The sequence below is a fragment of the Chaetodon auriga genome, chromosome 20 (genome assembly GCF_051107435.1).
Source record: "Chaetodon auriga isolate fChaAug3 chromosome 20, fChaAug3.hap1, whole genome shotgun sequence".
Lineage (NCBI taxonomy): Eukaryota > Metazoa > Chordata > Actinopteri > Chaetodontiformes > Chaetodontidae > Chaetodon > Chaetodon auriga.
In genome coordinates, this window is record NC_135093.1 from 12,390,330 (window position 1) to 12,416,267 (window position 25,938).

At 41.4% G+C, this 25,938-nt stretch overlaps 2 protein-coding genes across 7 annotated transcripts; both read left to right on the plus strand.

The window, feature by feature from the left end:
- The first annotated feature begins 314 nt into the window (after positions 1–314).
- On the plus strand, positions 315–8,554 carry pdpk1b (3-phosphoinositide dependent protein kinase 1b). 2 transcript variants are annotated; one of them, XR_013079282.1, is made up of 15 exons: positions 315–441; positions 2,517–2,807; positions 3,031–3,073; positions 3,185–3,322; positions 3,455–3,599; positions 3,718–3,815; positions 3,956–4,031; positions 4,144–4,212; positions 4,468–4,564; positions 4,732–4,905; positions 5,064–5,281; positions 5,536–5,593; positions 5,954–6,106; positions 6,240–7,262; positions 7,386–8,554. XR_013079282.1 is itself a non-coding variant. In XM_076759899.1 (14 exons), exons 1-14 carry the CDS (start codon positions 418–420, stop codon positions 6,351–6,353), a joined length of 1,698 nt encoding a protein of 565 aa, XP_076616014.1. In that variant the 5' UTR covers positions 315–417; the 3' UTR covers positions 6,354–8,554. The 2 variants fall into 2 exon arrangements, 1 of the variants encoding a protein (XP_076616014.1); XM_076759899.1 differs by having other exon boundaries at positions 6,240–8,554.
- Positions 8,555–8,890: 336 nt separating this feature from the next.
- On the plus strand, positions 8,891–25,517 carry kctd5b (potassium channel tetramerization domain containing 5b). 5 transcript variants are annotated; one of them, XM_076759970.1, is made up of 8 exons: positions 8,891–9,212; positions 15,260–15,368; positions 15,489–15,580; positions 15,704–15,799; positions 15,998–16,102; positions 19,533–19,658; positions 20,640–20,707; positions 21,931–22,040. In XM_076759970.1, exons 1-7 carry the CDS (start codon positions 8,895–8,897, stop codon positions 20,682–20,684), a joined length of 891 nt encoding a protein of 296 aa, XP_076616085.1. In that variant the 5' UTR covers positions 8,891–8,894; the 3' UTR covers positions 20,685–20,707; positions 21,931–22,040. The 5 variants fall into 5 exon arrangements, with proteins under 5 accessions (XP_076616085.1, XP_076616087.1, XP_076616086.1 ...); XM_076759972.1 differs by lacking the exon at positions 15,998–16,102 and having other exon boundaries at positions 8,893–9,212; XM_076759971.1 differs by lacking the exon at positions 20,640–20,707 and having other exon boundaries at positions 8,894–9,212; positions 21,931–25,517.
- Positions 25,518–25,938: the final 421 nt, after the last annotated feature.

The window sequence follows — 25,938 nt, forward strand, 5'->3', positions numbered from 1 at the left end:
CATGAGTTGGTGGATAAAGAAATGATCTGTAAATGCAGACTTGGCTGTGTGAATTCAGGCTGCTTTTACAGAAAAGTTTAGTTCAAAAACTGCAAAAGACCTGTAGATATAGCCCACTATAGAGCTCTATTAGTCGATCTAAAACAGACTGGCGCAAAGATAGCTTGAACGCCACGTTTCCTGCGGTATTTGAATATCAACAACTGCTGCCGTCTAACTCAATCCCTATCAACGAGATGAAGTTCAGTAGGTTGTAAATGTGGCGAGGGGGGCGGACACAGCGGGACTCTCCTCTGCTGTCCTGCGGTAACATTGTTGTGGAACGACGTCACAGCTCGAAAATGAAGGCGCAGAGGCAGCCATTACTGGAGCTTCTCTAATTATTTTATTCCAAATAAATACTCGCGGAAAACTCCCATGGCAAGAGCTACAAGTCAGCTGGTAAGTGTTGCAACTTTAACATGAATACCAGTTCGAAGCCGGTGCTCTAAATGGACAGTGTGGCGGCTGTTTGACAACAAATAGTTACGTCGGGCCTTCATTTGAAGAGCGGTGCTAGCCGCAAAAGATCGTTTAACATTACGACTCACTAGCAACGTTAGCTCGCTAATGTTGGCTAACAACATCATAATGTTTGGTACATTACTCGAGGTTGTCCAACGCCTCGTTTGATTCATGGTTCAAGGTGCGTCGAATTATTCGGTCCTGATTTAGCATTGACCAGTGTTTGCTATTAGTTTTATAGGATGTATGACCATTTCCCCTCGGCCAGTAGCGTTATCTGTTGGCTGACGTTAGCTAAACATGTTCGCGCTTTCGAGCGATGCTCCTGCTTGCTAACAAGCTAACATTAGCTTTATTGCGTTCCACCTTTGGTTAGAAGATAGCTCTTTAAGGTTAACGTTGTGTAGTTTGCTTGTCAACTCAATAACTTTGAGAATTCGATAGTAATGTCGGCACACTAACTTTAAACATTATTAAGTAACATTACACGAAAGTGGCATATGGTTTTGAAGTTACTTATCTGTTACCTGGCTTGCTAACGTTAACGTTAGCTAATTGGCTGGCTGTTAGCGTTAAGTTTATAACTCGCTGTCAGTGATGGCCGGCATTATTTGACAAGGCAGCAGGAGCTAACGTTAGCTTGCTAGCAGGCGTTAGTTAGCAAAGAAAGTTCGCACAGGCCTGTTGTTACCGGAGTACTCAGGGTTAGGTTAACGTTAGCTGACATTTTCTATCAACCATTACGTGGTTGACCAATGACAATGGGTCAGTAGATAGTTTTACGATCAGCTGGCAACCATACAGTCAAGTCCGGATAAGGCAGCTAAATGGCCACACCTTGGTTTTGAATGAGAAGAAGCTAGGCCAACTAAACTAGTTGACTAACGTTAACTGAGTTATGAGCTGAACATCAGTAGTGAAGGTTAAGTTGTTCAGTTAGTTAAAAATAACTAATTTTGGTACAAGTACAAAACAGTTTGTTGGAAAGCACAACCTTTCGCTGTATGTTTGGGCTTCCAGCAATCACTTTGTGGGTTTCTCGTTAGTGTGCGTTAGCTTCCATGTCAGTTTGATCATAGATACACAAATTTGATTAGTTCAGTACAGTTGTGGTAGTAAATGCAGCTGTCACATGAAAGCAGTAACTTTTACATAGTTTTTACTACTTTAACACTGGAGGGTGGGACCACCAGGCTCTAAAGCGGCTTCTTCAATAGCCATGTCTTTATCAATTTTAGACTTTGCTCCTCAAGTGGTCTCACTTGTAATTGTATATTTAAGTTATGATAAAAACCTACCAAACGTGTTGGCTGCAGTAAATTTAAGCCAGCAACTTTGGGAAGTGGGTCTACTCTAGATCATCAAGAGCCTCTAAGCCCTCAAGTGTTTTCCTCATATTTTCTGAAGTAGGTTGGGTAATTGCTCGTTTTGTTGTAAATTATATTGCTTTCATTATACAGTCTGCTGCACCAAAAAGTCCAACAAATTGTTTATATCAGTGTGGGCTAGGAAATATGTACATTTTTTTAGTTTCTTTCCTATGACCACTGTGTCATCTTAATGAAGGAAGTTTAAGAAAATGTGAATTTCGATGCACTAAAACCAAGCAATTGCTAACTGTTTTCTCACTGAATGACAGCACTGTACTGGACAGTGAAACATGACCTTTCACATTAACAGGTATTCTTTATACAAACTGATATTGGAAACTGTTCTCACTATAATATTCTAACATTCTAACAACATCCAGCATTCATATGGTTGTTAGATATGGTTGCCCTAAGATTGCCAACATACCATTAGTTAGCCACAATGAAAGGTGCATTTTCAGTGGTAGTTTTTGAGTGTATCAAAAGGTGCGTTGTGACCATTTGAGACAAGGATGCTAGGTCTCCTCTATTTCTAAAGTGAAGATACATTATTTAAACCATATGTGACTTTTTTAAAACAAGAACTACATCTGCATCATCCTGCTGACTGATATATTCTCAATGTTCCCTCTCCTGTTCCAGTATGATGTTGTGCCCATTCAGCCCAGCGTTGTCATCTGTTCCTGCTCGCATCCATCAATGGTAAGAAACCACCCTGACTCCTGCTCGCCACTTGCTATCCCAGGCGCAAGCAGTAGCCACTGTCCCAGCATGGAGGGCTCAGCCTCAGAGGCCCGTGCTGTAGGAGCGTCTGCCAGCAGCCAGGGCTCAGACCTCCGCACAACACCAGCTGTCCAAGCCCCCCAGCCACGCAAAAAGAAGCCAGAGGACTTCAGATTTGGCAAGATACTGGGAGAGGGCTCCTTCTCGACAGTATGTAACTTGCATTCCACTTTTGAATTATACCTGGGTAGATGTTACTACATGCTAGCATTCTTTTGACTAATGTACTTGGATGAGTCATCGTCAGTTCATTTTAGGTCAAGTGGCAAAACAGGCCCCAAGAGTTACTAGATTTTCTCTCGAGTCTGACAAGAAAGTAAAATACTGTGTTTATGTTCTTTTTTTCCTTTTCTTCCTCTTCTTTTATCCTAAGGTTGTCCTGGCAAGAGAGCAGGTAACAGGAAAAGAATATGCAAGTAAGTAATAATGCACCAGCTTTTGGTGAATTACACTTTATTATCAAGATGGAAAAAGTGTTGGGTGTATTTTTACTATAATCTCCTGAAATTTTCTTTTCTCTCCTCCAGTTAAGATTTTAGAGAAGCGCCATATTATGAAGGAGAACAAAGCCCAGTACGTGAAAAGAGAAAGGGATTTGATGTCAAATCTAGACCACCCATTCTTCGTCAAGCTCTACTTCACATTTCAAGATGATGAGAAGTTGTGTATCCTTTAACAGTTCCAATTTGTCAAGGCATGTTTACCACTGACCAGGTTTTTTTGTGTTAAGACAAAAATTGAAATTAGTAACCATTGATTTCTAGTCATCTCAGTGCTCCTTAACCAGCTCTTCTTAGATTTTGGTCTCAGCTACGCTAAGAATGGAGAGCTCCTGAAATACATTCGGAAAATTGGTTCATTTGATGAGACCTGTACTAGATTCTACTCAGCTGAAATAGTTTGTGCTCTAGAATACTTACACAATAAGGGGATAATACACAGGTAAGACTTTTTTCGTCCTTTTTTTCATCTATTTCAATCTGTTATTGCTGTTTTCTTTATAGAATTTTCAATAGTGTTTGATTTCCCCATATGTTACAACTTGTTTCTTTCATTTCAGAGATCTGAAACCAGAGAATATTCTTCTGAGTGAAGACATGCACATCCAGATAACAGATTTTGGGACAGCAAAACAGTTATCATCAGACAGTAAACAAGGTATAACTAGAATGATGATTTTACTTGTACCTCTCAGCATAAAGTATAACAAGGGTGTTCTTGCCATGAATGTAGCGTTTAATTTCTGTGAGCAGTATGTTATTCATGTCTTTTTACATTTTATTTGTATTGTTTGGCAGCGAGAGCAAACTCCTTTGTTGGAACAGCACAGTATGTGTCTCCAGAGCTGCTAACAGAGAAATCAGCCTGCAAGAGGTAATGAAGTTTGGTCACCATGCAACTGATACACTCACTAATTAGTGTTACATTTTGATGTTTGTCAGATAAGAGTGACATCACATCTATAAGTTTCTTTTCTTTTTTTAAGCTCTGATCTCTGGGCCTTGGGATGTATTATCTATCAGCTGGTGGCTGGTTTACCACCATTCAGAGCTGGGTAAGTACAGAAGGAATGTTGTTATCACTGTTCAGTTAATCCTCATTGATTAATGCTCCAATAATGACTGATCATATTGCATTCTTGTTTTCCCTTTAACGTTTAATGTTTAAGGTTATTTCAAGTGCAACTTATGCTAGGCATGAGAATCATCTTGGCCCAGTAATATTAATCTAGCAAACAACATTTCACATGTGGTACACTTTCATAAGAGTCTCTTCTTGTTCTTTTCCTCTTGTGTTTCATATGTTGTAGAAATGAGTATCTAATATTCCAGAAGATAATAAAGCTGGAGTATGAATTCCCAGAGAAATTCTTCCCCAAAGCCAAGGATCTTGTCAAACAGCTTTTGGTAGGTCATCAAGTAGCATGATGAGATACGATCAAATGTTATTGATATCTGTAACTGTTAACGTGGGGTATTGGAGTTGTCCATGCGTGTGTTGGTTATTTACAGGGCCGTGCTTTTTTACTGAATGTTGACACATGTGATAACTGTTTTTGCTTTTTGCCTTTTAGTCACTGGACCCTTCCAAACGGATTGGGTGTGAAGAGATGGGAGGGTACGACCCTTTGAAGCAGCATCCCTTCTTCGACACCATCTCCTGGAGTGACCTACACATACAAACACCCCCCAAGCTCACGCCCTACCTGCCAGCCATGTCTGAGGATGATGAGGACTGCTATGGAAATGTAAGAAATTTCATTGCAATCCAAGTCTCTCTTTTTTTCCATTGTTTGCTTATTCATGGGAAAATGTAGGCGTGATGCCTTACTGGAAGACTTAGATTCCCCCAAACCCTGAACAAACCACTTTAGCTCATTATCCCTTGTCTCATTTCCTATTGCAGTATGATGACCTCCTCAGCCAGTTCAGCAACATGCAGGTGGCCCAGTCCAGCTCATCACACTCCCTTTCGCCACATGAATCCACACCCCCGCAGAGGTCCAGCAGCAACATTGAGCAGTACATCCATGACCTGGACAATAACTCTTTTGAGCTGGACCTGCAGTTCACTGAAGAAGAGAAGCAGCTATTGCTGGACAAACAGACCACTGGAAACCCCTGGTAAACCCCCTCCAATACTTCACCCTTGTCAACCTGTTTGTGTGTGTATTAGAGTTTTGCTCAATGTTGTGTTTAAATCTGAATCATTCTAAGATCAAAGTCTTTGTGTCCTAATAATGTGGAACAAAGTTATAAATAATATTATTTATGTAACTAAGAATTTGTTTGGCTGTCAATACATATGTTTGTTGAGGGTAAAATGAATGTGTGAAATGAAGAGGGTATCAGTAATCTGTGGTTGCTTATTTACACAGGCACCAGTTTGTGGAGAATAACCTGATTCTGAAAATGGGACCAGTGGATAAGCGAAAGGTGCGTAAATTCCAGTCCATATATTTTGGATTTTTTTATATTGCATACATATGTTGTTGTGTATATATAATGTAGTGAATAATGTGTATGAATTGTAATAATTTTGAATTTAAACCTCCTTAGAGGTTAATAGTTTACTATGCAGTAGCTGTTTGGACTAATTTCAAAGTAAAATGTGAACAGGTTTTCTATTTAAAGCTGGTTCAGCATAAATGAAGTCACTTCCCATGGTTCGGCTTTGACTGCTAGCATATAGGAAGTGAAGGGGAATTCCCTGCTGTGGTGAGGAAAGTCTCGTTGGCCTCAGAGCTCCCTCTGTTGGTGAACTAATGTCTTGAGACGTGTGGCATTCCATTGCAGGGTCTGTTTGCTCGACGGAGACAGCTGCTTCTCACTGAAGGACCACACCTGTACTACGTGGATCCTGTCAACAAGGTCCTGAAAGGGGAGATTCCTTGGTCCCTAGAGCTACGCCCTGAGGCCAAGAACTTCAAAACCTTCTTTGTTCACACGGTACATGACTGTTTATTTCTGATGTCTGTCCAGCATATTTGCCGCCAGCAGCATGCTGATACTTGCCCACTGTTGAGAATCTCTTCTCCTTTTTTTAACATTCTATTTTTTTCATTTGCTGTGATGTTTGCAGCCTAACCGAACATACTATTTGATGGACCCCAGCGGAAATGCTGACAGATGGTGCAAGAAGATCCAGGAAGTGTGGAGAAAGATCTATCAAAGGCACCAAAACCCGGGCCTATAGGAGCACAGTTCCTCCCGTGGCCACTCCTCTTTAGCTCTGAGGCCAATCACTGAGCAGAGTAACACCCTCTTTAGTGCCCTTCATCACCGCAATGTAAACAAACTCTTAGAGACGCTGGCATCTAGACCTTGTTTGTTTTCCTGAGTAGAACCATGGGAAAAATACAACTTTGGATTCAGGGTTGCTTTGCTTGTTCTTTGTGCTCTCTGTGAGGCTTCTATTGCATTTTTCCATGTATGGATGATAAGACTGCCACCATGCACATCTGCTTTTTGTACATTCTGCAGGGGGTAAGAGAAGGGCAACCTTGTCCTGTAGAGTGACACGAGCTTGGGTACTGCTAGGACTATCTCAAATGCAAGGACTGGTTTCCTGCTTCAATGATACCATAACACAAAATCTAACTTTTATGAACCAGAGCCTATCCTGATATCTTAATTAAACCATATCCTAATCCTACATCGTACGTGCAAGCTGTAGTCAGGCCCCACTTCTCATGCATATTCTCCATAGATGTAACAGATACTGTAAGCTGATTCAGCCTCACGCGTTTACCAAACTCAATTCCTTTATATATTTTTGTCAGAGCCCAAATGTTCCCACAATATTTGAGTTGTTTTTTTAAGTCTCTTGGTACTTGCTTATTGCAGTCCAACTAAGGTTTCGATGTAACAAAGCAGAGTGCCGGTCTGCAGTGAGACATGGGTCTGAATCAGTCTCTGTTTAAGTGTGAGCCTTCCATTGCCGTTACTGAGGATGTATTGCTAACATGGGGTGGGTAAACATGCCACTAGCTTGTACTTCCTAATCATAACTTGCTTATCTTTCCTGCATGGCCAGTTTTGTAGCTCAGCCTTGTCTGCTTCTCTCTCCTAGGGCACTGGAGATATAGTTTATTCAAGTTTAAAGGTGGGTATTTTTGACTGCATTGGCAACCATAGCGAATATTATTGGATGATTTGGCTGTTCTGTACCATTCACTGGCTATTTCTTTGTGGTGTGAATTCTTCAATTTCCTTTTCGGTGGGATAGTCGGCTCATCTTCAGTACGTCCTATTGAAAACAAAATCTTATGTGCTGACCACCCCATGCTGAACAGAAAAACCTTCATCAACAGAGATACATACGCATACTATCATTCATGGAAGCAATCACAGTAAAGCTGTTGTCCCTGGACAAGAGGGCCGAACTGCCTCATCGGGGCTCATTGGCCCGTCTTTTTTTTGTTTCGTTTTCATTCTGACGTTTGGCCCAACAGAAATTAAAGCGATTGATTTAACTTGTGCTCTTGTTTTAGCAATATGTATTATCATAATGCTTTTAATTTTTGACATATTACCTTAAGGTCCTTTCCAAAGGTCCTCTTCCTTCAGCTGAGTCTGTGTGTGCAGTGTGTGACTGGAGTATAGGTGAATAGGACCCTCTGGCCCTGGGGCCCGGGCCTCAATGTGGTTGGATGTCAGTTAAAGGATATCTATCTGATCCAAATAACCGATGAAATTGCTGTATCTGTCTATAAAGTTGAGGAAACACTAGAGAAGTGTTTTCCTCTAGTTAGAAAAATTGTTTGAATCAAGTCGATGGCAGTCGGTTACATTGTGTATGGAATACTCTACCTGGCTTGTAACTGACTAGAACTGTGATGTACAGATGATGTATTATTAAAATCTGAAGCAAGTAATGCAATGATATTAGGATACAGTTTTTGTATTTTTATTCTTGTATAAGGTTATTTGATGGCTATTGTTTAGCCTCTAGTTCATTCTGTGTTATTTAAATTCTAATATATGAATCATATTTGGATTGAAGTCATGTTCAGGGGCCATGTTGTGTATGTATTGAGATGTAAAGCCTTTGAATGTGAATAATTATTGTAAACTATAATATTTTACAGCTTTTTTCTTACTATATCATACATTTTCTATTTGCTCAGTGATTTAATCATATTCTGATAATTTAATGAATCTGTTCATTCTCTCTCTGATTATTTGTGCGCTAGGTCAGTAGATGTTGAATGATGAATTTTCCACTTAATGCTTGGTAGTCCAGTAATTAAAGCATGTAGGGATTTAGGCATACAAATAAAGCCATGTGTCCTGTCTTCTGTTAACAACTACGGTCATGACACAGTGAAAGCAGCAGCATTCAGTGGCAATGGCATCTCACATTTTGCAGCATGTAAATAAAGTACCGGCCCATTACCAGTGTTTGGTGTCTGAAAATTACTTTAATACAAACATCACAGGTGAAAACCTAAAGTTGGTTGGTCTTGGGGTACTTTAAGAGCACATTTTCTATGTGAAAGTCACGAAATACTGTATACGAACCATTAGAATATGGTGTTTGTGTTCATAGCTCGTAAGATATCACACTTCCACACGCTATGACATTTCAGTATCAAGACATCATTGCTCCATATTGAAGCGTCGGTCGATCAAGCTGGGGAGGACCTCTTTTCTCTAGAATAATTTATGCAAGTGTCTGTCAGTGCTGGTTGAGTGGGCTAGTAGGAGTGGCTGAGGCGCTGGCAGCCTGCTTTGCATGAATCGTGGACTCTCAAGTTGGTGGCTGCAGCTTGGATATTTCCTGTCAGCCGCACAGACAGTCGAGCCGAGGGCGGAGGAGACGAGGAGAGGGATGGCAGAGAACAGCTCCGAGACAAGCAGCTCCGTTCACCGGAGATGTTTGGCCCATTCTCCGGCGGAGAGAAACATCTCAGCCGGTGTCGGGGCATCGAAATGGATTCGACTAAACGTCGGCGGGACGTATTTTTTGACAACGAGACAGACGCTGTGTCGAGATCCAAAATCATTTCTTTACAGACTGAGCCAAGCTGACCCCGAGCTCGACTCCGACAAGGTAACGTTAAATGCTATGCTAGTCCAGCTAGTTAGCGTTGTAGTTAGGAGCGCAGTTGGTTAACTCAATTGTATTTCCCACTAAATTAGCTTGTATTTACTGACTGCACTGTGAAGCAGTTGGGGTGGCTGGTGAGCGCGCTTGCCAGCTTGCTTAACCAGAGCCACAGTTTTGTGAAAGTCATCGTCTATTCATACTTAGTGCTAACTCGAATTTTTTTGTGGCTAGTTAGCATTAGCCCGCTAAGCTAGCTAGATTCCGACAGTCACCACATGACATACGATCTTGATGCTAGCCTGTGTCTCTAACTTAGCTGGCTCGTAATGGGTCTTTAACAAGATAAACTGTCAGGTCTTCCGGTTGCCTAAATGTATTGTACAGCTGAAAATAGCGCATGATTTGTAATTTTTTCTATAGGTTTTCTAGTCAATATATTAAGTCGCCTCAGCAGTTGGAAACTTTCCCCATCTGAGGCCATTGCATTGCGTTGTACCGATCGAGGTGTCAGATGTCAAATAGTGACATCCCAATCTTCCTCTTAACCTGGACAGTTTTGACAAAAAGTCCTGTTATATAGTCGTCTTTGAACCTCACTGTATAGTTGGTGTAGCCCAATTTTACTGTAATATTTATTCCATCTTAAGGTGGGTTATTTAACTTTAACTTCGCAGACAAATGAGTGCAAAAATTCTACACTATTGATATACTGTTCATCTGTAGTTTTTTTTCTGGTCCATCCAGTGATTGTAATGTCGCCAGCGTTGTTGCTATAATTAACTGGTTAAATGATCTCCACATATAGGACTTTATTGCCCGATCAATTTGTGTTTTTTCCCTCCCTCTCCAGAGGCTAGTCTGTTACTTGGCTGTGTTTGCTCTGCAGTAATCAGCCTCTGTGCTGGTGGTGAGGCTCCCCTAATGAGTGCATAAGTCATTGCCAAGTGGGGTGAGGTGCTGCTGACAACTGAAAGCTAGGGATGAAGTCACTCATCTCCCTGAATGGCCTCAGTGCTCCAGATGCAGCCTCCTCTCTGTTTGTCCATCTGCCAGTTTTAACAGTAGCGTGTGTGCTTGAAGGGCCCCAAGCTCTGTCAAACACAATGTATTAGTGTCTGTATACATAGTGTAATGTGCTCCGCTTTTCATCGTTCATTTTGCTGTCCCATTATTCATTGTTTTCATCTACTTGCACAGTTTAATCTTCACCTCTGTCCCCCTTTATGCTAAGCTGAGACCATGGCTCATCTCGTATTTTCATGCAAATATCTTAATCTCTGAATAATCAGCTTGCTTTTTTGTCAGCCTATCCTCCCATGAGCATCGGATCAGTCCATCTCAATCCCTTGTCTTAAGTGTGTATCAGACTCTCATGCCATTACTGTACCTGCAGACAGTCTGGTTTAAGATAGCACCCAGCACAGGACAGGTTATTATTAGATATTATTTCGCTCACTACTGTGTCTCAGCTGTATATGTTGACATGATTTCATCTAATTTGCAACTGAGCCAGCAAAGTTGTTGTGTTTTTTGCGTCACACAATCCTGCATGTGAATAGGAAGCCCAGCAGAGTAACGGATCAGTGAGGAGCTCTGTTTTTGGGCGAATGCAGTATTGTGTTTCCCAGCCAAGGAAATGAGTGGTTCAGCTCTCAGTCACGCAGGCTGACGTGCTTCAGCAGGACTCTTGAGGAGAACTGCATTATTCATGTTGTTGACTGGAGCCTGTTTTGCACATTGGGGTAGATCAGGGAGAAAGTGGAGGAAGTGCTATGAGGTGCACTGCCATAACAGCTGATGATCTCATATTTATAAGTATTCTGTTTAGATAGTTTATCCCATAACAGACATGCTTCTAATTGCTGTCATCTTAGAGTGATATTGTTGTTACGACGTTTGTTAGGTTTAAGTGACTAATTCATGCTGCAAGATCATAAGTGGGTACTGCTTTCAGAATTGTCAATTGTCTTGTCAACAAGCTGAGAGATGCACATCAATGGGCACCCATCCCTTTGGCAGAGTCCTGCTTTCAAACTACTCAGCTCAGGACTTCTCAAGTAGAGACCCAGCGTTCTAGCTTTGAGAGCTGCATCAATTTTTCAAACACCCCATCACAAAGGATTCTTGTTCCTTCAACGTCTTATTCTTTTCATATTCATATCCATTTGATGCCCGGAGAAGTTCTCTCTGCGGCATGTGTGAGAGAAATATGGCCGCATTTAATGCTAGATTCAGGTTGTATGTCATGCCTGAGCACACTGTGGGAGGCAACGTAAATATTTAACAGTGATATCTCGGTCTGCTCTTGTTTCTTCTCACACTAAGTGCTCAACAGAGCACTGCAGGGTTCTGTTGGCAAATCAGGTATGACTCAAGGCTGGTCCTATTGGCTTTATCAGTCGAAAGCAACTTTATTCACAATTGAGCATAGCCCCGTGTTGCACTAAATTTAAAATGGTGCTCACTAGAGTTTTGTCACGCACTAAACTCCGTCATCAGGGAGACCAACCATTTCACTTAGAGCCTCTTTTTCTATTGCAACACACATTTGCTGTTCTGCCTAGAGAAAACTCCAGGTTGCAGTGATTTCCTTGCTTTCCAGCTTAGCCGTGCAGCTACTTAACCGCCTCTCATCATGACAGCAAAGCTTTTAGGGGACTTTTAAAAAGAGCCGTTCATTTACTGCCTGAAGCACTCCTCCATCATAAATTGTTCTGCAAAGTGCACTGATGGTGTTGCCTTGCACAGCTGAAAATGGTAGAAAGGCGAGAAGTTCCTCCCAGCCCTGGTGAAAGGTCAAACTCACGTTCAAATGACAGTGTTAAATATCTTGAAATATGAGATAGTTTCACATAATACAGCCCTGATATGATGCGTGTATTATTGAAAAGATGAAGGCCTATTTTACTATGCCATTACTGCTTGTACTCCAGAGGGACTCCTGGCTCCTACTCTTCGAGGATCAGACTTCCACTTGGCTAAGTAACTCCAGTCATGTGACTCAGAAGATCCACTGCAACATCTTTAAGTACTGTTTCTGCAGTGGGCTTGTTCTCCAGCTCGGCTGCACTGAAGGCAGCATTTGATAATGCTTTCATTCTTTATATTCTTGGCCTGAGCAAGTTAGAATGGCTTTACGTGATCGTGTTTATTGTTTTCATCATCCTGCAGTCACTTTTTTTTTTCTTTGATTGTTACTGGCAACCATCTGGTTTATTGTTTGAAAGCCTATATGAAATTTAGCAGCGAGTATCCCCACACCTGCCTGCAAAGTTTTCATGTACACCCATTGTCGTACTGGGGAGCAAACATGCAGTGGCTTGTTAATTTTGTTGAATTAAGAATTGACTTTGAGTGTTGATGTGTCTGCAGAAAGCCTTATTGGACATAATGTGCCTGAAGGGTGGGTCACCATGGTGTTTCCTGTGGGAGGATATGTATTTTGTGTTGGAGAAGAATGATAAGGTTAATACTCTACACTTGCCTCTGCTGAGAGGCCCACCCTTCTAATTAGCTTTTGTTTACCTCAATTTTAAGTTGTCTTCAGTTTGGATTTGCTCCTTTTACTGTATGTACGGAAGGCTTTGCAGTTTCAATATTTTTGCAAGGCTTAATCACAGTGTAGCCACGTAGCGTGCCTGACCTACACTGAACTGACCTATTTCTGGTGGTTATTGTAGGCGGTGTTGACACTTACCAGTGTATCTGTTGATATCATCTGGTCTCAAGTTTAAGCAGTTGGTTCCATGCAGGTATATTGTTTGTATTTAATTAATCAACATCTTTGAGGTATGAATGAAGATTTTGTGTCTGTCAGGATAGTTTGTTGTTACTTTACCTGTTCTGTTTTTTCTTCACAACCTTAATATTCATACATGAAAAGGTGCTTTTGTTTATATAAATGTACTTTCTCTGCACTTCTTCCCTTCAATTTCGTCACTTTTCCTTCTCTTTTCCTGTCTGTCTACAGTACATCCCAGCAGCCTTCCTCCTATTCCCTCACTGTCCCCACCCTTCTGTTTGTTGCCCTGTGCTCCCCAGCCTGGGCCCCCAGAGACACAGCCTTTTGTTTTTAATTAAAAACAATGTCCCCTTTGTGTACATGGGGCCATATCCGAGCCCCCATAATCATCTTTCTCTGAACTGGGTCACCGTCACCCCAAATTCCCCACAGATGCATGTGCACCCAGAAGACCAGCAACAGGCTTGTCAGCACAACAGGTCAGGAAGCAGAAAGTTTCTAAGCAAAGTGTTTGATCAGTGGGTGTTTTTTAAGGTAGTATACAAAAGTTTATTTGTACGGTACAAATAAGCCTTATTTCACTGCAGACATTTTGATTTGTCATAGTAGGATGAGCCATGGTGTTGCTAATCACATCAGCAGTGGCTCTATTGTACAAGTGTCCCCATGTGACAGTGAGCCAATGTGCACCATACTTGGAATCCTGAAACCAAAGCACCAAACGGAATTCAGTCGTACTAATTTTTTTTTTACTCCCGAGCCCACATCAGGTTAACATTCAAAGCCAGCCCAAGTTCAGCATGTTCCTTCAGCAGGTTCTTTATTGGATAGGTGATAGTGAAGAACCAAAAGGGAATTGAGGAGAGAGCCTTAACCACCCAACACCATCTTGTTATCAAGGTCACTGGATGTCATAGAAAAACACGGCAGTTCTTGTTTTTGATAATGTTACTTAAACTGGCAATAGCTAGGCAATCTAGTGCATTGCAGCTCTATGTTAAAACCAACCTTGATCTGCAGCGTGGTTCGACTGTGGTCAGTTGTTCAGCTTTGGCCTTGTCTTGTTTCATCCACGCAGGCCCACCTGTGCTTGTGCTTAAACTTCAGCGACTATGGAAATGTAAGGAACTGACACAGGGCAGTGGGACCAGAATAGAGCTCCGTTGGGCTCCGGTGGGATATTTTTGCTTTGGAAAGGAGGTCAGCCAGCTAAGAGGGTTCAGAGATTCATTACAAAAGAAAATGCAGTGGGACCTTTTCTCATTATTGGAAAGATTAATGGGTTTTGAGTTGAATCCATGTCTGGACTCGTGAAGATAAGGTAACTATGAATGTGCACTTTGGCGTACACCTGCCTGGATGCATGAGTTTGGTCATGGCTTGGAGTGTATGACAGTATTGCTGAGCTGTGTTGTTGCACCGACCGGCACTGCTGCTAATTTGTCAAGTTTGCCTCTGAAGCCATATACTCGTCTGATGCAAACTAGTCAAACATCCTGCAGCATTTGAAGATTAGCACAAAATTTGCTTAAGGCTTTTCCTTCATGCTGAGTGTTTTACTAAATGTCATGCACATTTGACTCACTAAATGTCACATCGTATTAAGTAAACTGGTGTCAGCAGCAGTAGTTAAACAGCTGCTCAAACTGACTTTCATATTATGTGTTCGAACCAGACTAGGCTAATTGTCGGTTGTAAGCCAAGGTGCTTCCTCCTGGTCCCCCTGGTGGATCCAGCCTTCTGTTCCGAATCTTTTTCTGTTCTGCTCTAATTGTTTTAGCCTCCTTTTCCCCCATGAGACAAAGACGGTCTAATCGCAGTACTTACAGAAATAGGGGAATACCCAACGGTTGTGAAGGAATCAGGATCAAACCCAAGGCCTCTGGGAGTAGTGAAGTGATATCCCAATGCTGTTGTATGTGTGTGGCGCTCTGTGTGCACACGTCCTCTCAACCTCTGTAGAGATTATCAGCACAGGAGCTGACCTCGTAATTCTCATCCCTTGAGTTCTATCTACTGATGCACAGTGTTGCCAGCCCCCGAGAACAGATTATGTTTCGATTAAGATGTACGCCCGCTCATTGTCTCTTTTTAAAGGAAGGCTGACATTTTGGGAAAATACCATTTTCATTTTACCCAGAGTAGGATGAGAAGGTTTGAAATCTCTGTGCGTGCGTTCCCTTTACTGGATGCATACATCAGTAACCAGAAATAAGCATTTTTCCTAAATGTCGGATTGTTTCTTCGAATAGAACAGTGAATGCAGTGTTATTTATTCATCTCATCCTCCTTCTGTTCTGCTTTTCAGGATGAAACTGGTGCCTATCTCATAGACAGAGACCCCACATACTTTGGGCCAGTGCTTAACTACTTGAGGCATGGCAAACTGGTGCTCAACAGGGACCTGGCAGAGGAAGGTAACTGTGGAATATGAGATGACATGCTTTCCTTCATTCGCTTGATTTTGTTGTGGACTACAGCGTCCTTGCAAAACCCTAAAGTAGATGCTGTTATGTGTTTCTTATTCACTGTTTTAGGTGTTCTAGAAGAAGCTGAATTCTACAACATCACATCATTAATAAAGCTCATCAAAGACAAGATCAGGGAACGTGACTGTAAAACATCACAGGTATAACAAGTTCTGTTTAGATAGGTTTCTCCATGAATGCAACGATCCTGATTTGTTCATTTCATCAACTGTTATCTCTCCTTTTCCATCCCATTTCCCTCCCGTGCTCGTCCCTCCTCTCAGGTTCCGGTGAAGCATGTGTACCGGGTGCTGCAGTGCCAGGAGGAGGAGCTGACGCAGATGGTGTCTACCATGTCCGACGGCTGGAAGTTTGAACAGGTAAATCTCCTCCTGCAGGGTCACGGCAGCAATCCTCCTTTCATGTGCTTCACCCACCCCGCTATGCTCACATTGACCCAGAAAGTCCAATCCTCAATATTGGAAATGGCTAAAAAGCCGAAACAGCAAATCACATCTTTCTCAATGTCCGCATACGTGATCCGGGCATCCCGTCTGTGCTCTGATTGGTTGTTGCAGCTTGTCAGTATAGGTTACGGGCGGGCCCACCAGTCAGAGTTTCTGCTGATTGTGTCAAGGGAGGTGAAGGGAGAGGAGTCTGCTTTGCCAAACAACAGCGGAGAGGTGTGTCCCTCAAATTTCTGTCCACGGGCTGGTCACTGCATGGTCCCCATGTTGTCCATACACACCCCGTTGGCCATTGTTTGTCCCAAGTAGACACATAGCTGTTGGTCTTTTTTTTTTTTTTTTTTTCCTCAATGTTCATCTGTACTGCTTGCTCACCAGTGAGGCCAAGAGAACGTGACACCTTTTTTCTTGTCTGTGGTTTTATTTTATTACACTGTTCTTTTAATCATACTGCATTCACAGTTTGTAAGCTTGTCAAACAGCCTTCTGTGTTTTTGCTTTGATGTAGCCACTTGGCTGTTTTGGGGGGCTGTGATGTGATATAGTTGTGGTTGTTTAGAGGAGAAACTTTGAATAAAAATGTTGTTTTATCTTCCCTGCAGGTAATTGAAACGGAATCCAACATTAAGACAGAATAATCCAAGTTTATATGAGAGTTTGTGTTCAGCTGGAAATGCCGAAGGCAAATTTCTCTAGTGAGAAACCACATGTTTGGGTGTTGGGAGTGTGTATTTTGTGTGAATGAATCTCTCTGAGAGGAGGGATCACTGGATCTCCCATTAGAGCTGAAATCTCTAATCTCCTTACATGGGTCAGATGGGAAACTCCTAGAAACACTCCTTATGCAAGCCTAAAGCTCAGTCGTCAGCTCAGCCCAGGAGAGTCTTTCAGGGAGGTGAGCCTTAATGACGTGCTGCGTCTTAAAGACTCCCGTGAACATAGAGAATCTGTTAAAGTGTTTTTTGGTGCGTGTTGAATCTTAAGCAGTGTGACAAGTAAAATCCATGTTAGCTGGTTGAGATTATTTGGTGTTTTTTATTTTTTTCTGCTGTGATGCCTCATGTAAGAGAGAACACTTAACAACAACAAGTCTCCAGCAGCAGTGGCTAATGAGGCAATGCATGTCTGAACATGCACACCTGGGTACAAACGGTATACATGTATCCTGCAGTGTGCACACACTTAACATTCAGTTTTTAAGATGACTCCCCTGTATTTGTCCTATTGTGTCCTTTTGTGTCTTTTATTCAACTGACCTGACTGGGAATAGGAACATTAGAAAAGACCATTATGATTGTAAAAGTGCTTTCTAAAGATGTCATGCGTGGGATTTTCTCATAGCAAATTGTTTCCTGACCGACACATTCAGTGTTTGGAGGAAAAGGTCACTCGCTGTCACCAGCAGTAGCTTCACTGACTGGTTGAATTTGAGTTGTTTTGCACACAGTTCCCTCACAAATCTTAGGTAAACCCTTGTGGTAGACTGGTAAGCCATGCAGCCAAAGCAACATATAATGAGTCATAGAAAGCAGAGTATTGGATGCAGCTCATAGTTTCTGCAAGCCTGGTTCAAAAACAAAGTTTGGATGTTGGCTAAAATGTGAAGTGCAATGATTTTCAAATCCTTTTCCACCTGTATTCAGTTGAATACAAGACAAGATATAATATGTTATATAATGGTTTTTTTTTTTTTTTTTTTTGTGAATATACAGTCTTCCTGAATTTGAGGCCTGCAGCACTTTCCAAAAACGTTGGGACGGGGACATGTTTACCACTGTGTTACATCACCTTTTCTCTTCACAACACTCACTGAGTGTTTGGGAAATGAGGACATTAATTGTTGAGGGTTTCAAAGTGAAATTCTTTCCCATTCCTGCTTGATATATGACTTCAGTTGCTCAACAGTCTGGGGTCTGCATTGTTACATATTGCGCCTCATAATGCCGCACACATTTTCAATGGGAGACAGGTCCGGACTTCAGGCAGGCAAATCTAGTACCCACAGTGTTTTAGTATGAAACCACGCTGTTGTAACGTGCAGAATGTAGCTGGACATTGTTTTGCTGCAATAAGCAGAAGAAGATGTCATCCGGATGGCAGCCTCATATGTACCTTTCAGCATTAAGTTACTCATACCATGGGCACTATCAGACCCCCACACCAGCACAGATGCTGGCTTTTGAACTTAAAGGTGGTCACGGTCTGGATGGTCCTTTTCCTCTTTAGCCCAGAGGACATGACGTCCATGATTTCCAAGAACAATTGGAAATGTGGACTCGTCAGACCACGGCATTGTTGATATATGGCTTTGGCATCACAGGGTAGAGTGTTAAGTGTTCCTGAGCTCATGGACAAGCTCAATTCCTAAATTCCTGAGATGCTGTGTAAATGATAATTTGCTAATGCTTTTTGATACATAGAGCAACTAAAGACTGAGAAAGTTGTGGAATTCTCCAAAAACATCTGTTTGGATTATTCCACAGGTGATCAGGTTCATTGTTATTTGCTTGTGAATGACTGAGCCTTTCGAGGATGCCCCTTTAATCACCTGTTACCATTAGTGTTGTTAGCACTGATGGTGTTATCTTCATTAATATGGAAGTTGTATGGCTTGAGAAAATCCTGCAGACATCGTCCGTGTTGTCGTACTACTAGCATTCAAATCGGAGCCCTCAAAAATGGAACTGGTGTTAATGGATAGCAGTGAGCTGTCTTGGAGTTCGCTCCTCTGTTTTGGAGGGGGGTTGCAGGAGATGCAACGTTAAAGCAAGCTTGTCCCGATCAAGTCAAGTCCTTCACTCCCCATCAAATTTTTTTTTCAACCAGCATGTTTGCTTCATGTGGCCGAGTCCCTGCACTTGAATTCACTAACTGTCCGCTGATCATCTTTTTTTCTGTCTGTGTCATCTTTGTGCTATTTCTTTCATTGTCATTACCGTCTATTTGTGGACCACCAGTTATTTCATTTCTGTGTACTTATCTCGATAACTCTGCCCTTTTGATCTTCACAGACATTTTACTTTGGGTTTTCAATGCTAGCATGTCTGCGGGTCTTGAAAATCCAGTTTGCATTGCATTTTAGAAATGTATTGACTTAAAACTGACACATTTCAATGCAGCCTTAAAGTCTTGAGATTGGTCTTGAAGTCTCTAACTTCTGCCTTCTCTTGGTGTATTAGTTTACGTTCTTTAAGCGGGGTGCCCTGTTGGCCTAGTTGTCTCAGTGTACCATGTTATTGTGCAATCATGACATCTTTGGTTTAAATACGATTAAATGACCTTTATGTGTCTCCAATATTATACAGCGTTCTGCATTGCTGTCTATCTAATAAAGGCAGATAATTAATCCTAAATGGGAACTTCAAAGTGAGAGTTACAGACCCATATATACAAATTGGTCTGTATGAACTCTTTTGAGCTATGTCTAATTAGTGAAACCCTTCATATTATATTGAGAGGCCTTAAATTGAAGTTGCAGGAACCTGTAGACTCTCTGTTCTCTTTGATTGGTCGTCATCCTCTTTTACATTACGCGAACGTCTCCTTGCCTCTGTTTTCCTGCCACGAGTAACCCAGTTTTTGCCTGTACGACTTCATCAGTCTAAAGCTAATTCTTCCACTGTGCTCTGCTCCCATGTCTCTCTAGCTGGTCAGCATAGGCTCCTCTTACAACTATGGAAACGAAGACCAAGCCGAGTTCCTGTGCGTAGTCTCCAAGGAGCTGCACAATCAGTCATATGGGACAAACAGTGAGCCCAGTGAGAAGGCTAAGGTAAGTATGTGAGTGTGCATGGAGAGGGGCCGGTTGAAAATTCATCCATAGCAAACATCTGTGAGTGATGGCCTGTGCTGGATGTTTTAAATGCGCTGCATTTATGAACATGCCACCAGGGGACTGAAAGCACCTCTGGTTTATTGATGAGGAACCTCTATGAAGGAGAACATTGTGAATATTCAGGCCCTCAGTTGAAAAACAGCCTGCCTGTATAACCGTAAGCGATCTGAGAAAAAAGAAGATAAAATGTATAAAGTAAAGCAAAGCAGACGTTCATTTGGATGTTTCTGTAACCGAACCGACCCAGCGCTCAGACTTGTGTTAGATTTGACCTGAAATAAAAAAAATAAACAGTATCATCCGTGCCAGGGGTATTAAGAGAGCACAGGTCTGCAGATTAGTGCTGCTATTGGAAAGGTCTTTTCTCAAGGGCTTTGGGAGCGAAGCAGGAGGCACGCCCTGAGGAACTGAAGCTCCCATTAGCTTGTCTCTGCGGGAGCCCCGACTCCTTAAAGGCAACGGCATGAGAAGAAGCCCACAGTTAAACTTACTTTCATGCTGCTTTTTATTTTAATAGAACCATTAAACACCACCAGAGAGAGCAGAGACTTTGTGGTGAATGTTTCCAGGGGCACTATATCCAAACTGGGTCCTTGAGTATGACTGTTTCTATTCGAGGAATTGAGGTCTAAATTTAGCTCTTGTTTTTGTAGTAAGCAGCTGATTTATTTGTGATAAATGGCACAATTTGGAATCCGTTGTGACAGGAAATGAAGGGTGCTGGAAAGGTGCCCTTGGGTAACATTTGTACTTGTTTCCTTGAGTTTTTCATAGACACTAAATGTAGTTGTTAATGTGAATCCCCTCTGGACCCCTTGTTCTCCTTTCCAACGTTTCGCACCTCCATTCATTTCCATTATTTTACGCCATGCCTTTCTTGTCTTCTTCTGTGCTATCTGCATGCTGCATGTTGCTCAGAGCGAGGACGAGGAGACGGATTATGAAATGAATGACTCTGATTAGAGTTGAGCACTTATGACTCACTGGTGAGCGCTCAAGTGCTCGTAGTCCCTCCACCACACCTCCCGAGTTTGTCCCTCTCCTCCTTTTCCCGTGCCTCCTTGATGCACTTTCCATTACTGAAAACTTTGTTCCCATTTGCGTTCAAAGACCGCTTGAGCTGAAAATTGACTTAAACCAGAGTGAAGAGACTGAATCCAGGTTGAAAACCAGCCGTGGCCCTCTACAAGGCAATGATAGATCAAAAAGCTCCTGCTGAGACTGGTCGAACGTTTCTTTTGCAGGTGAAGCTCTCTTTGAAACCAGATGGGAAGTCGTGTTTCTGTAGTGTAAATAAGACCCTTGTAATTATTGTCATGCTCACAGCCTTGGTTGATGGAGGGCATGCTGAATCATCAGCTGCTGCAGTTTGACTCATTGTCCCTCATTCAGTGACATTTAAAGGGCCGGAAGGGTTACAGTGCTCCCTGTGTCCATTTCATGGTCAAAAAGCATTACCCTGCATCAGCATCTATTTCACTCTTAATAGGATCATAATTTGCTAAATGAGCATCAGGGTGTATTAAAGAAGACTTGAGACCATAAACTCATTTGGAAAATGTTTACTGAGGCAATCAGGCAAGTGAGAAGTAGGGTCATTGTCTCATAAGCTTACATACAATCAGCCTTCTTTTGCAACCAGACTAGTCGCCCCCTGCTGGACATTAGAAAGAATACAGGCTTGAGGCACTTCTTCAAGAGCCATGCATTGTTTCACGCTGATTGGAAGATTTTTTTTTTTTTGTGCGACCAATAGAATTTATGATCAAAATAATTTGTGCTGTTGCCTCAGTAAGGCTCTCGGGTTCATAAGCCCTGAGGGGGCTGTGGTTACTTTCAGCAGCATGTCTTTCCATTACCAAGGTTGATCCCACCTGACAAGCTTTTCTGCTTCATGAGCGCCCCCAGAATTGGCCCTACAACCCCATACTGCATATCTATTATTTTCCTCACTTGTGCAAGCTTTCCCTTTTTTCTCTGCACCCTGTTCAGTGTGTTTGATTCAGCCAGCACGTAGAGTAAACGTATGAGTGCCCCTGGCTGAGAGAGTTCGCTCTGTAGCAGGAATATGAGCTTCAGTAAAACATATGAAGTGACTGGGACTAATGAGATGCACAGGACTGCGCATCCGGGTACTACGTGACCTTTGTCTGTAATGCCTGGTGTTTTTGCTCTGTATTTATTCACTTTTGGTCTTTTGTCCCTGCAGATTCTTCAGGAAAGGGGTTCCCGGATGTGAAGAGGACTCAGTATTATGAGCTCCAGGTGTTATGATGCAAACATATCATCTTTGTGGAAGAACGTTTGGCACAATGGAGATTTAAAGGGGGTGTGCATTTATTTCGTGGTTTCCCTCCATTTTCGTTTTTATTTCTTGATGTAAATAAGTCTGTTTACTGACAATTTGTGCCTGCACATTTAAACTGGACCTTTTTTTTTAAAATTAGCGGCAAGTTTTTTTTTTTTCTGATTGAAAGTAAGGAATTGCAATCTACATGTTTTATGCTATTAAATATGGCCGTCATCATATAAGGCCAATGATTCACTCAGGGTCACCTATCGAGTTAATTCTTATATCCTTCAATTCAAGGGTTTGGTAAGGGATCAGTGTGGTCTTTAGAACTCAAAAGTATCAAACTCAAAATCATTGTTCTAGAGATGTTAAGAAGGGAATCATGCATTTATTTGGAGCATGTTGAAGAGTTAAGCTATTAAATGTGAAATCCACCCTCAAAACAAATAGATGAAACGTTTTTCCAAAGCTTTGAAACAGTTACACTGAGATTTGTGATCATGAGGATGTCAGCTACACAACACACATTCTCAGCCTGCGATGAAAACGATGTGAACAAAAAATGTCAGTGATTTGATACAGTAAGTAAAGGGGCATTAGGTAATTTAACACGTTAACAAGGCCTTTATCGCTGATGAGGAAGTGACCTGTAAAGAACAGACATGTGAAAGTCCATTGTTTCATGTAGGCTAAGGAAGCTAACTTTAGCGATACAGCAGAAATATCTTCCAATGTTGCGATGCAACAGACTTTATCTTTTGCTTTTTTTGGCTTGAGAAGTAAATGTGTTCATCGTGTAGCTGCTCGGGGCACCATGTGCTCTGTCCTGTAACCTTAGTAATGCATTAACCCACAGATGCGGCCTTTGTGTGCTCTGGGATTAAGTTATTATTATATTTTCAGGAAGTCCACGTACCTGTTTTAAAAGGACGAAACTTTCAAAGTATTGGACCCGCCTCGACCTGCACATTCAGACTGGCGTGTTTCAGAGTAGAGCTGCTCTGCTAACGTGGACTTTTGGTCATATCAACATGTAAAATCACTAAATGTTTAATCTGCCGGATATATTTCTCATCTTGAATTTAGTTTGAGGCCTCCTCATGTTCATAAGTCTAAAGATAACTGCCAAAATAGACAAAGGTGTTTCAAATGTGATTTCTGTTTTACTGCGATATTATTTTTTTGAAACGTCGGTGTCCTCCAGCGGTGCCCTGTTTGCTGTCAGGAAAAACGTCCTCGAGACAGTGCCGTCTTTATTTTTCCCCCCACTGAGTTTTCTGTAAAAGACAAGTGTGTAGGATGTAGTGGCATCTAGTGGTGAGGTTGTAGCAACCAACTGAACCCATCGCCCCCCCACCCTTTCCAAGCACGCAGGAGAACCTACAGTGGTCGCAAAAAATGCTAAAAGCACTCTCCAGAGCCAGTGTTTTGTTTAGTTTTTGTTCTTTTTGGTCCACTCTAGGCTACTGTCGGATGTAAAAAGCTCATTTTGAGGTAACAAAAACCCTTATTTTCAGCTGATTATACACAAATGAAAACATAGTTATTAAGATTATTCTCCATTTCTGCCAATAGATGCCCTTTAATCCTACACACTGGACCTTTAACTCGTTTAATTCGTGTGCTTGAGGGAACATCTTGTTTGAGTTGTTTGTTTTTTTGTTTTTTTTTTCGGGGGGTATTTGTTGTGTGAGAGGTTTGGGGACTAGACCTGTTTGAAGGCAGTGGTGAAGGACTTTCTGTTCATATCCAGAGGATTTTTGTTTTGATGTAAATAATCCAAATTCAATATTAATATTTAACTCTTAAAAAAAACTGCACGTTTTGTACACTGTATAGAAAACACAACTTCAGATGGGAGTTGTTTATACTGGATCTTTAAAAATGAGAAACTCTTGACAATGTTAAGTGGTGTTTTGCATTGTTTGTACAGGACTCTGGAGATTTCTGAGTTTGGATTGAAACAGCTGATGCTGAAAATGGTGTCTTTCACTGAGAACATGCCTGGAACATGTTTTGATAACCAACAACAAAGCTATACTTGGCTGGCTATGAAGTTGACTGTTACATTTCAAAACAAATGTATTTTTTCCTGCATTGTGATAGATTCTTCTAAGCATTTTGAATTGTGTAGATTTCGTACACAGCATTACAAGCACTACAGTGGAAAACAACACTGTGCACATTGCTTACAAGCCTGTAATGTTGTTAATGTAAATACTGCATTTTAGAACACTTTTTTTTATAGAAAGTTGTTTTCAGGTTTGATGTGTGGTTTTGATAGGTTGGATATTTCATTCACAAATAATCATTTTAGTGTTGCCTTTTTTTCCCAATGACCAAAATCCAATGTCTTATGTGTATTGTACACATTAATCTTAGTGTCAGGGATGAGTAAACTTTCTTAATGCTGGCACACTTTGTACATATAGACTTGTTAACGACACACAAACCTCCATTTACTCACATGTACACGTATACACACTTGACTAAAATAATTTTTATATTGTCGGAGAAACAAGTATGGATGCATGTTTTTTGATATAGATACACACACACACACACACACACACACACATATATATGTATAAACACAAACACACACAAGGGCTTTTAAAGTGCAAAATTTGACATCTGCAAAGAGGTTCAATCAAAGTAGACTGGATTTCCTGCCAGAGCAAGGCTGTGTTTACATTTGCTATAGTATTCTGAAGCCTTCCAATTCTGTACTGTCTTGCACTCCCTCGCACATGTTAACATTCGTCTGACTTGTGTGACTGCACCAGTGGCAACTAGCACTCCCCACTCCACACGAACTGATACTCACACGGACGTGCATAAGATACTCCATCCGTTTCTGACAGCCTATGCTTGAGCGTTGCAGACAATCTTGCTTTCCGCCCTCTCTGACGCCAGAGATGCTCACTTTTAGTATGAGGAAACTTAACCTGCTTCGGCTCAAAGCAAAGGTTTATTTGGGTCTTCTTTTGAGACTTTTTTTTTTTTTTTTTTTTCTTCCTGCGATGAGATTTAATGTGTTTTTGTGTTTGATTTGCTTGGTTCAGTTGTAACCTCATTTGATATACTCTGGTCTGAGGTGTTTAACTCCTCTACTTAAGCAGCTACATTACCTTTAATGCCCTTCACAAACAGGTTGTCTGGTTGACCATTTGGCATTGATAATCATTTCATGTGATGGACAAACTTATCAAATCTGTAGCCTAATACTTATAAGTGCCCAGTTTGTTTTGCATTCAAGTCATAAGCCACAGACCACTGTAATGCATGATTGAAGATGATCACACTTGTAATCAGAGGGAATGAATGTGTCATTTTTCCTCAATCTAGCAGTTACTTAAACGAATAAGGTTCTCATATCACTACATCGATCACTTCTATATGATCTTATGCAATGTTAAAAATATACAAACTAAGTATGAGGTTAAGGGGATAGATCTATATGGTCTTGCATAAGGTAAACTCAATAAAAATGTTGTCATTCATGTGTGTCCTTTTTTTTCCCCCCCTCTCAGAGATGTTTACCCTGTGGCTCTGCCATAGTGTAAATGGTTAACTGTTATTTTGATACACAATAGAAAATTTACGATTAGCCTTTTATAATTAGCAGTAATCATATCACATGTAAATCGGACAGAAGCGGGTTAGAGACCCTGTAGAGACGACCAAATAAATGAATAAATCATGACAACAAATCCTGATTTTTGATAAACAGCGACCTCTTGTGTCACTTGCTCAAAACAGGTTGTTGTGGCATAGCTGCCTTGAAAATGCCTGTCTAAATGTAGACGATACTTTTTATCATTATTATTATTCGTTGTTTTTACACGAGAGAATAAAAGCGTTCGTAAATATGTGTCTTACAACCAAGAAAATCTCAAGTTAGCTTGGTCTTTGGTAATTGTT